The 12,071-nt window shown below is 45.2% G+C and overlaps 1 protein-coding gene across 1 annotated transcript in view; it reads right to left on the bottom strand.

Moving 5' to 3' along the window:
* The window catches only part of LOC134944418 (maltase-glucoamylase-like), a 114,398-nt gene extending 108,565 nt beyond the window's left edge, over positions 1–5,833 (bottom strand). Inside the window, exons 1-4 of the mRNA XM_063932997.1 lie at positions 5,782–5,833; positions 3,788–3,867; positions 2,185–2,305; positions 612–721 (exon numbers count right to left, since the gene is read on the bottom strand). Of these exons, the coding sequence (XP_063789067.1) occupies positions 612–721; positions 2,185–2,305; positions 3,788–3,867; positions 5,782–5,833 (363 nt within the window). The remainder of the gene's footprint in view (positions 1–611; positions 722–2,184; positions 2,306–3,787; positions 3,868–5,781) is intronic.
* Positions 5,834–12,071: the final 6,238 nt, after the last annotated feature.

Below are 12,071 nucleotides of genomic sequence, written 5' to 3'. Positions count from 1 at the left end.
CGCCCCTGTTTGTGACTATATTCCATATATAGGAGGCAGATGAGATTTACTAACCCGGGAGCAGAACACAAAAGTCACAGAAACCTTTATGTGATTAGCACCGATGTTGCTGAAGTAAGCTTCATGTGAGAATCTCCATCATTCAGCACATCCTGGGTGTCTAGTGTGCAACCTCTACCGTCCGGATGGTTCTGTAATCACCATTTCATCCACCGCTCACATGTGGAGCCTGTAATAAGTCTCCGTATCTGCTACGGGTGCTTCTCGAGTACCATGTATTAATATTTACTTACGTCTCAAATTTACATCTCTATAGATTTACCAAATTATTAACACTTATTCATATGTATATTTATAGTTATATGTATCAACACTAATTTCCTAGTATACGCAAGTATACCTGGCCAATAAAGCTGATTCCGATTCTAATGTACAACTGTAAAAATCAGAAACTCCAGTGTGACGAACGGGTAGTAAAATATATATTGCATGAAAAAACAAAAAAAACTTATGCCAGCATTACCGTGGGCACTGGGCACCCCTGTCGTTAAACAAGTACAGTAGCTGGCTACACACAGGAGAAGTCTTTCAGGTTTTTGCAAGAAACAAACCTTAAATCTGAAGCGATTCTTAGACTGTATCTCAGCGGTCAGCTGCAGCTCCTCTATTTCTGTCCCAAACACTTTAGGTGTCGGCAGCCGTTTCAGAGGAACATCAAATCCTGCGCAGAAAGAACACGCAGTATACTGGGTTATTCTTTTAGACAATGAGAAAAAATTATTTCCTGTTCAAGCAGAAACGTCACTCTTTTCCCTGCGTCATTTCCACAGTATTCGTTTCTAATTTTTTCTTTTCCAATACCATTTTCTTTACTATTTTTTAACGAAACAATATATTTAGCAGTTCCACCATAGTAAGTATCACTGTGCAATTCAAGAAACAGACTGAACATACAATAACGACAACAGGGGAAGAAGACGGTGAATGGGTCCTACCAGCGGTGCATTCCTATGTACACTTGAAGCAGGGTCGCATCCAGAGAGGAAGAGGCCGTGTGCAGACTCCCGCCTCTCTAGCCGGCAGCGCTGTAGACTCTGGGCACTGGGTCTCTAGGGGACCCTAGCGCTGTCCAAGAGTCTAGTGCACATGCGCAGGTCTCCGGGAAAATGGCGTGGCATCCATTTTCCCAGTGATTTTCTTAGTGCGCATGCAGAAAACACCAGGAAAATGGCGCCACGCCATTTTCCTGGTGATTTCTGCAGCGTTGCTGCTGGCAATAAGGTACAATTAAGGTAAAACCTATACATTTATATATAAATGTATGTCAGATGTGGGGTTAGTTTTGAGGCATGGGGCCCTTGAATTGCTTTGGCTGGGCTACTTAAAGGCATCACAATGTAATGGATATGTAACATATTTCACACATTTCTCTTTCACCCCTGTAACACTAACACATGCAGCATCTGCTCTTGTCTATCTTACACTCTCTAACACTTCCCTTGTCTCACTAGTGTGATGCCTTGGCTGGATTGGCTGGGCTGGCTTAGGGGTGTCCCACGTCCTGGACTTGACCTTGTAGGGCGAAATTCAATTGTTGCTTCCCCTCCCGCCCCCTATCATGCCCACAGGCATCTATTCAAATGTTGCTACCGATGGGCGCAACATCAGCATTTCAGCTCGCTACCCCCGGGGGGTGGCGGGCTCAAATGCGTAAAAAGTGACCCGTTTGGGCGCCCAAATTGGACTTTTCATGAGTGCGCCCATGACTTTAGTCGGGTTTAGCTATGGGCATGGCAGTGGTGATAATGGAGACAATTGAATATCGCCTTGTGATCTCCCATCACTTTAGAAGGGCGAACGGGCGCGATATATCAATTGAATATTGCCCATAGGGTGATATCCAATTGATATGTCGCGGCTGATCCCCCGTGTTAGTTACTTGCCCGATGAGGTTACCTGGACGTTGGTGGGTAGACCGATAATCTTCGCCAAGATTATGCAAAAAAACCCTCTAATTATTAATTTTTGAATAGTGCACCTGCATCTTTTCTCTAGATACATCTGTCTATGTATGTTTATATGTGCTAACCAGCTCCCGTGGTGTGAGCTGCAGCCGCCGCAGGATCCTACGGAACAGAAAGGTGAATGATTTGGTATATGTCGCCCTACGGTATCATGTTTTACCTTTGGAGGTGGCAGTCCTGCCAGTAACAGCCTCATAGCCGTGGCTCGGTGAATAGAAACACCACGGTTCAGCGTTTTCATTGGACGGCACCCAGCAGCAGCCTCGCTGTTTGCATCGCACCTGTCATCAGAAACAACAAGAATAGAACATTAGACTGTAGAACATAAGAGAACATATCACTATCATGGATAATGCAGACTGTACTCTGCTACAGAGAGGTCTAATGATAAAACCGGGTGACACATAACGGACTATGCGGCTCACTCTGAGTTACACAAATGTTCCCTTCATGGGTGGGTATGGCAATTATTACCAGCTGCACATCCATAAGAACTAGGTGTCATACACATCTCAGTGGTAAGGTATGGGTTTCTGTAATGGGGTGATGGGATCTGAAGTACACCAGATACAGTCCTGGAGGCCCACCAGTGAAGGAGGAATTCCCACTAGGCTTGTGAGGCAGATGCCTAGGGACGCCACTAGCTGGGGGCAGCAGAGTAAAACTCTCTGTATGATGTAGCTCTGTCTCTGCCATAGACCCAGTAAGAGCAGCACTCTGGCCAGTGGGTTGGTTCTGTGTGACAGGAATGGGTGGGCCTAGCAGCTGGCTGAGTAGACTGACAGCCAGCTGTACATAGTGCGGAACCCTGGTGCACCATGTGTGTGTGGGCAGACGGGACGCATGGGAGCCGGTGGGTGAGTCCATCATCTGTGCCCTACAGTGGGTGAAACAGATGGTGTCTGTCCATGGTGCTATAGAGGGGCTGTGTAACCCCATATCGCTACACACTTCTCTGTTTTGGTATATGGGACTGTGCTGGTATATAGAGCTGTGTGTCCGTATATAAGGGATTCTGTCTATATACAGGGTTCTGTGTTATATACAGCTGAGTGTTGGTATATAAGGCTCTGTGGCAGTATATAGAGCTGTGTGTCTGAATATAGGGTTCTGCAAAAAGCTGCTCTCCAGCTGTTGTGAAACTACAAGCTCCAGCATGCATTGCCACCGTTTGCTACTAAGGAATAGTAAAACTGTGACAAAGCATGCTGGGTTCTGTAGTTTCACAACAGCTAGAGAGCCACCGGTTGGCCAGGCCTGCTTTATGGAATACAGTATTATTATTTAACATTATAGATGGTCTATAGTATAGCCTGTACCAAATATTAAAATAATATAAATAAGTGGTTAGGAAAAGGTTAAACATCCCATCATAAATAAATAAATAAATACACAAACATATTCAAACCATCTGGACTTTCTAAGAACACATTCTCCCACCTCTTGGTGAGGCTCCTGTCTCTTCTTCCTGGTAGCTCCTCTCTGGTCCAGTGCACTGATTGAGGACTCAGATCTACACACACAGCAAGCTTGGTAGAAGAAGCTGCTACCACTGGGCATGTGCAGCAGCTCTCCTCTGTCCCTTACTCTGCATGATGTGGCAGCAGCTCTAGTAATCATATTAAATAACATTGCTATTTTCGCCATGATTTGAGCCACTTGTCAAGAGGAGTTTTTTTTTTTTTGGGGGGGGGGCAACTGGAACCCCCCCCTTCCACATGGAAAAGGGAGAGTTACTAAGCATTGCGTATAGACGGACTTACCTCAGAAGCGCCTGGATCTGGATAGCAGTCTATCCTGTTATTGATACTTGTATCAGTGCATTGTGGATCTGTGGCTCTTACTGAGCAAATAAAGAAATAAATGCACGTCAGCGTGAGGCTACTTATATTCTAGCTCCAACAGAAATCCTTCAAAACAGATTATAGTAACGGTGCAGACTGTGGGGCAGATGCATTAAAGATTGGAGGTAGATAAAGTGGAGAGTGATCAAGTACAGATGTGCCCCCCTTCGTTGCATCACTTCTTTGCTTACCTGCGATGCGTACACTTCACGCCATGCCGCACTTTCACTCCGCGTTTATAGTGTATGGATAGTAGATGCGTGTGTACGCATCACGGCATGCCGCACTTCTCACTCCCGCGTTTATAGTGTATGGATAGTAGATGCGTGTGTACGCATCACGGCATGCCGCACTTCTCACTCCCACGTTTATAGGGGGTCATTCCGAGTTGATCGCACGCTGCTGATTTTCGCAGCACAGCGATCAGGTTTCTAATGTGCACGCATGTTGTATGGGTACAAAGCTAATCGTTGCCGAGCGATGGATTTAACGGAAATCCATTCGCACAGCCGATCGCAAGGAGATTGACAGGAAGAGGGCGTTTGTGGGTGTCAACTGACCGTTTTCTGGGAGTGGTAGGGGAAATGCAGGTGTGTCCGGGCGTTTGGAGGGCAGGTGTCTGACGTCAATTCCGGGACCAAAAAGACTGAAGTGATCGCAAGAACTGAGTAGGTCAGACCTACTCAGAAACTGCACAAAATGTTTTTGCAGAGTTCGGCTGCACTGGCGTTCGCAAACTTGCAAAGTGACAATACACTTCCCCGTGGGCGGCGACTATGCGTTTGCACGGCTGCAAAAAGTAGCTAGCGAGCAATCAACTCGGAATGAGGGCCATAGTGTATGGATAGCAGGTCTGTCTGTACGCATCACAGCAACAATCGAGGTTGACACATCTGTACCAGCCAATCAGCTCCTAACTATCATTTTTCATACACATTTCAGAAGCTGATTGGTTGGTACTTTCTCTTCACTTTATCTCTCTCCAAGCTTTGAAACATCTCCCCCTGTAACAGGAGATAAGCTTTCTATCCTCTGAGCTACTCATATATTAACTTACCGTAATCAAGGTAAAAGATAGAAATAACAGGAGACATTGGCTGTGTTATTTATTAACCACAAACAGCATAACGGGGGACTGAGATGATCACAAACGCTCTTGTAAATCTACATTGGTGAAGAACAATTAATGGAAAATCTATAAACGTTAAAGTAACAAATAAATGTATTTAGCACCTGGATATGTATGTAGTGATATTAGTTTTAGTAATTTTAGGGTTATAGACGGTACACAGGGGGTCATTCCGAGTTGATCGCTCGCTAGCTACTTTTAGCTGCCGTGCAAACGCATAGTCGCCGCCCACGGGGGAGTGTATTTTCGCTTTGCAAGTGTGGGATCGCCTGTGCAGCCGAGCTCTGCAAAAACATTTTGTGCAGTTTCTGAGTAGCTCCGGACTTACTCAGCCGCTGCGATCACTTCAGACTTTTTTAGTGCCGGAATTGACATCAGATAACCCGCCCTGCAAACGCCCGGACACGCCTGTGTTTTTCCAATCACTCCCAGAAAACGGTCAGTTGCCACCCACAAACGCCTTCTTCCTGTCAATCTCCTTGCGATCGCCTGTGCAAATGGATTGTTTGCTAGATCCATTGCACAGCAACGTTGCTCTTTGTACCCGTTCGATGCGCGTGTGCATTGCGCCGCGTGCGCATGCGCAGTTTTGCCATTTTTTAACCTGATCGTTGCACAGCAAAAATCCGTAGTGAGCGATCAACTCGGAATGACTCCCACAGTGTCAGAAGCGTTACTGATTTATTGAAATGTTGCAATAATGTATATACAGTATAAGTGAATCACACCATACCTGACAGTCTATATATTTGTGCATCCTCTACATTCAACGCTCACAAATCACATTCCTCATTCACATTTGAGGTTCCTATTGGAGGTTTAACCTTCATAATCATCGTTCATGCTTCATTTGTATTTTTATATATTTTTTCATTTGAAACACTCTTTAACCTTTTCACTGCCAAGGACAAGTAGGTTTTGTCCTCCAAATGTAGATTAAGACTGCAAAGGATGAGCCCAACTGATCCTAAGCTATGCAGGAGCTGAATTGGTGAAATAACTTATCATCATTGTATTGGCAGAGTTTGGCAGAGTGGCCCTAGCAGTACTCTGGGGCCCATATCCTAATAGTAGAGTATAGCAGGGTGCTGGGCTCGAAGTATTGTATACTGGGTTATCTTTCACGGTAAGTCAGATGTGTGGTGGATGTGTGAATGACGGTTAGTCCACACAAGATGTATCTAAGACAGGTCTCAGGATTATTACCCTGGTAAAAACAGGTGGCTTTAGACACAGGCTGAAACAGGCAGAAACATATGGCAGGTGGTGCAGACTGGAGCGATAAGGGTTATGCTGGGCGTTTTAGTGGTTGCATATAAGGAGCTGATGTCGTACTTTGGAATGTACAAATTTTGTACAATAAAATAATCTTAAAAAAGAGAGATTGTTTATTTTTTTAAAAAGCAATACATAAAAAACTGTTTACAATTTGCCCAGAATAACAATAAACAATGTTTGTACAGACGATAGTTGTGTTGGTAATTCAAACAACATCAAAATGATCTTCTTTGTAGAGATGTCAGAGAACAATGTGCTAACCCAATGCGTTTCGTCCTACAGACTTCGTCAGGGGTGTATTAATCAAAGAATCACAATATGGACATACATCTTATCGTGTCTTCAAAAAGGCAATTTAACAATGCTTAAAATAGTATCGGACCAAATTTCACCATATGGGGTATCAATTTAAATTGAATTGGAAGTAACCCTTTTCACTGATTATCCACTGGGTATAACCTTTTTGAAATTTTGAGTAATTCTGAATCAATTTAATTCAATTAAGCCCATAAGATGGCAAATCATTGGATATCTTCCAGATGTCAATTTAGACAAAGTGGACCACTGTAATAGTACCAATTAGATTACATCCAGCCCATAAAGTGACTGATCACTGAGTGTTGTTTGAATTACCAACACAACTATCGTCTGTACAAACATTGTTTATTGTTATTCTGGGCAAATTGTAAACAGTTTTATGTATTGCTTTTAAAAAAAATAAACAATCTCTCTTTTTTAAGATTATTTTATTATACAAAACTTGTACATACCAAAGTACGACATCAGCTCCCTGGGGAAATCTCTTCTTTCACTATCTGTTGTTCATACCCCATCTAACAGGGGGTATTTTCCCTAAGTTGAAGCTTTCACATCTTTAGTGCGATAAAGGTCTTATATCTTTTCAAATATATATATATATATTCTTGTGGTGTGTAGCGGTTTTCTCCCCAGTGTAAGCAGTGATGGTGTAGGGTACTGGGTACACTGAGGGGGCCAGTATGTGGGCATCTGTGGATGGATGGTCTCAGGGTACATCCTGTCATGCAGAATGTCAGAGGATTAAGACATGTACTAGCCAATCAGCTCCTAACTGCCATGTTACAGACTGTGTTTGAATAATGACAGTTAGGAGCTGATTGGCTGGTGCAATTTATCACTCACAGTGAAATGTATCACTCATTGATAAATGAGCCCATGAGTTTGAAGTTCACCATAGTTAACTGCTTAAAAGAACATATAATACAACCAGGGCCGGCTCCGGGGCTTGTGGCGCCCCGGGCGGCTTTAGGGGGCGTGGCTTTGTACAGGGGGCGTGGTCATTTACGCCCCCTGTACAGCTGAATTGATGTGCGGTGCGCGATGACGTCATCGCGCACCGCACAGTAAAGGACCTCTCCAGGAAGGGAAACTAGACGCGTACGCGTCTAGTTTCCCTTCCCAGCGGTAGCGGCCGGGGGCAGCGGGCAGCAGGGGGCACACACCAGCAGCGGATCTTGCCCTGGTGCGGCGCCCTCCGGAGGGCGCCCTGCGCCCTCCGGAAGGCGGCGCCCCGGGCAAAAGTACTGCTTGCCCGTGGCAAGATCCGCTACTGAATACAACTAATAAACTCAAATAGGGTTGAACCGGCTCATGCTGTACATGATAAATCTATCTGGCTGGTTCGGACATGGTCAACCCTGTTCACCTTGGTCAAATATAGCTTTGTAATACAGTAAGTAGTTATCCTGCAAGTCTTTGAACTTTAGAGTTGACTCAACTAAACAGTTTGTGAAACACTATTAAACATCTCACTGGCAGTGTGTGCAATAACTTCAGGTCAAACAGAAAACATTTACGGTAATTTTCAGCGAAATAGCATACTGTAGCTACTGTATGAATTAACACACTCTTTTTCAATTAGTAATTAAATATACCATCATTGCCTCTCAATGGACACCTTTCAGTTGTGTTAGTGCTATATTGTTCATATGCCAAATAAAAAAAAATTGATACGATATTGAAAAAAAAAAGAAATAAAAATGTAGAAAAAAAGGAAACTGCAGGTTTCATGAATGTGACTGTCAGCGTTGTGTAGGAGGGGTTCAGTATGGTATGCCGGCGGCCGGGCTCCCGGCGACCAGCTTACCGGCGCCGGGTGCCCGACCGCCGGCTTACCGGAAGTGTGGCGAGCGCAAATGAGCCCCTTGCGTGCTCGCTGCGCTCACCACGCTACAGGCACGGTGGCGCGCGCCACGCTATTTTATTCTCCCTCCAGGGGGGTCGTGGACCCCCACGAGGGAGAATAAGTGTCGGTATGCTGGCTGTTGGGATTCCGGCGCCGGTATACTGTGCGCCGGGATCCCGTCAGTCGGCATACTGAAGACCACCCGTGTAGGAGACAGTCACTATTCTGTTTACAGCTGTTTCATTACCATTGCCCTTGAGTCCTGGTTCTTCTGTAAAAGGAACGGCAACCACTGTAGATAGCGTTGTGACTAAAACAAACACCGCAATGAGCGACATCTCCAAAGAACTCAATTTTCTTTTTTTCCCCATCTGAGAAAGAAAGGAGAAAAAACTTTCATTGATGTCTCATACGTAAAACAACAAATCCAAGACATAAGTGATAAATCCAGATTTGCATTCTAACAAATTCTGCAGTAATGCAAATGTGATGAAAAGATCAAATTAATAATAAAGGTTGAAACTTTATATAACTGTGTCACCTGTGTGCCCTGTATTACATCATGGTAGACCAGGGGTGTATCTAGGGGTCCGAGCACCCCAGGCAAAGTAAAGCACTGGTGTGGCCACTCAATAGTACCCCAATTCAAATTACATCACACAGTTGTGCTCCTTACTCACAATACACAGCACAGTAATGTCCGTTATTCACATTATGCTACACAGTAGTGCCCATATATATGGGAAGGCGCGCGCACTCCTAGGAAAGTGGGCGTGGCCTTGCAATTTTATATTATGATATTAAACTATAAATATATAATCACATACACCCTACACACGCACACACACAATTAGCAGCCTTAGACACAATGCCCACAGCAGTGCTCCATACACATAATGTCTCCAGTATAGTGCCAGATGCACATGACCCAGTATAGTGCCAGATACACATAATGACCCCAGTATAATGCCAGATACACATAATGCCCCCAGTATAGTGCCAGATGCACATGCCCCAGTATAGTGCCAGATACACATAATGACCCCAGTATAATGCCAGATACACATAATGCCCCCAGTATAGTGCCAGATGGACGTAATGTCCCCAGTATAGTGTTAGATACACTTAATGTCCCAATATAGTGTCAGATACACTTAATATCCTAGTATAGTTTCAGATACACATAATGTCCTAGTATAGTTTCAGATACACATAATGTGCCCAATATAGTGACAGATATACATAATGTCCCCTAGTATAGTGCCAATTACACATTATGACCCCAGTATTGCAGTGCCAGATACACTTAATGTCTCCCAGTATAGAGCCAAATACACATATGCCCTCACAGTGCCAGATACAGATATGCTCCCACAGTTCTAGACACACATATATGCCCCCATAGTGCCAGATACACATACTTCCCCACAGTGCCAGACACACATATGCCCCCACAGTGCCAGACACACAAATGCCTCCATAGTGCCAGACACACATATGCCTCCAGAGTGCTAGACACACATATTTCCCCACAGTGTCAGATACACACATGTTCCCACAGTGCCAGATACACATACTGTCCCCACAGTGCCAGACACACATATGTCCCCACAGTGCCAGATACACATACTGACCCCACAGTGCCAGACACACATATGCCCCCATAGTGTCAGATACACATATGTCCCCATAGTGCCAGATACACATACTGTCCCCACAGTGCCAGACATAAATATGCCCCCAGAGTGCCAGACACACATATGCCCCCACAGTGTCAGATACACATATGTTCCCACTGTGCCAGATACACATACTGTCCCCACAGTGCCAGACACACATATGCCCCCACAGTGTCAGATACACATATGTCCCCACAGTGCCAGATACACATACTGACCCCACAGTGCCAGACACACATATGCCCCCACAGTGTCAGATACACATACTGTCCCCACAGTGCCAGACACACATATGCCCCCACAGTGTCAGATACACATATGTCCCCACAGTGCCAGATACACATACTGACCCCACAGTGCCAGACACACATATGCCCCCACAGTGTCAGATACACATATGCCCCCACAGTGTCAGATACACATATGTCCCCACTGTGCCAGATACACATACTGTCCCCACAGTGCCATACACACATATACCCCCACAGTGCCAGACACACATATGCCCCCACAGTGTCAGATACACATATGTCCCACTGTGCCAGATACACATACTGTCCCCACAGTGCCAGACACACATATGCCCCCACAGTGTCAGATACACATATGTCCCCACAGTGCCAGATACACATACTGACCCCACAGTGCCAGACACACATATGCCCCCACAGTGTCAGATACACATATGCCACCACAGTGTCAGATACACATATGTCCCCATAGTGCCAGATACACATACTGTCCCCACAGTGCCAGACACACATATGCCCCCAGAGTGCCAGACACACATATGCCCCCACAGTGTCAGATACACATATGTCCCCACAGTGCCAGATACACATACTGTCCCCACAGTGCCAGACACACATATGCCCCCACAGTGTCAGATACACACATGCCCCATATTGATTTCACTATTAGCAGCAGCAGAAATCCCCCCACTCATGTATAGTTCTTCACCAGCAGGGATGCCCAGTAATGATCACAGAGTGCAGCAGCGGCAGAAACTGTAATTGGTGGCGGGGTCTGGCACCGCTCCACACTATAATCAAGAAACTCTACATAAACTACACCTCCCAGCAGCTCTTGCTGCAATGAGCTCCTTGCGGCAAGGGCTGCTGGGAGGTGTAGTTTATATAGAGTTTCTTGATTGTAGTGCAGTGCCGGACCCGCCACCAATTACTGTGGCTTTTGCGGCTATGTGCTGTAATCGTTACTGGGCATCCCTCCTGGTGAGGAACTACACGGTGGGGGGGGGGAGCCTTTAATCTACCTACTGGCCGCAGGTGGCACAGCTGGATGGTGCCCCTCCTCGGCTAGCGCCCCTGCAAAGTGCCATCCTGGCCAATAGGTAGATACGGCCCTGTGGTAGACCATAACATTCTTGAATGGCAAAGCCCACGTGATGTGCCCAATAAATCATATTCATACATACAGGGTGGGATTCAACTCTTTTCACCCCTTTCCACACCCGTTCTGTTTCTGCCCTCGGGGGCGTGGTATCATTATTTCAGCTTGCTGCCCTTGGAGTAGCGAGGCACCCAACCCTTTACACGGCTAAACCTGATTACTATGGGTGCAGTATGCACAATAACGGGGATCATTTTAGACAGGAGATTGGGCGTAATATATTATTTGAATTCCATCCAATGATGTAAGTAACAGAGTAACAGCGTGTGCAGCTGCTATGGAGCCGCAGCGGTACCCCATGTCTATACGTGTTTGCGTCACCTTTGGCCAGTACATTGAACCTATGTAAAATTTTAATATAAAGTTACAAAAGTCTTATAACATTTCTGTTCATATATACTCGTATTGCGGTACTAGACTTATATTAGTTGTGTAATATGTATATTTAAAAAATCAAGATAATGAGTGATTAACGTACTTAAGTGTACATTTTATACCTATTTTGTGCGTGTGTTTTCATACTACAGCAAGAATACAATCACT

Source organism: Pseudophryne corroboree, chromosome 7 (genome assembly GCF_028390025.1).
Source record: "Pseudophryne corroboree isolate aPseCor3 chromosome 7, aPseCor3.hap2, whole genome shotgun sequence".
Lineage (NCBI taxonomy): Eukaryota > Metazoa > Chordata > Amphibia > Anura > Myobatrachidae > Pseudophryne > Pseudophryne corroboree.
The sequence above is the reverse complement of the archived record's forward strand: the minus strand, read 5'-3'. Positions and strand labels throughout refer to the sequence as shown.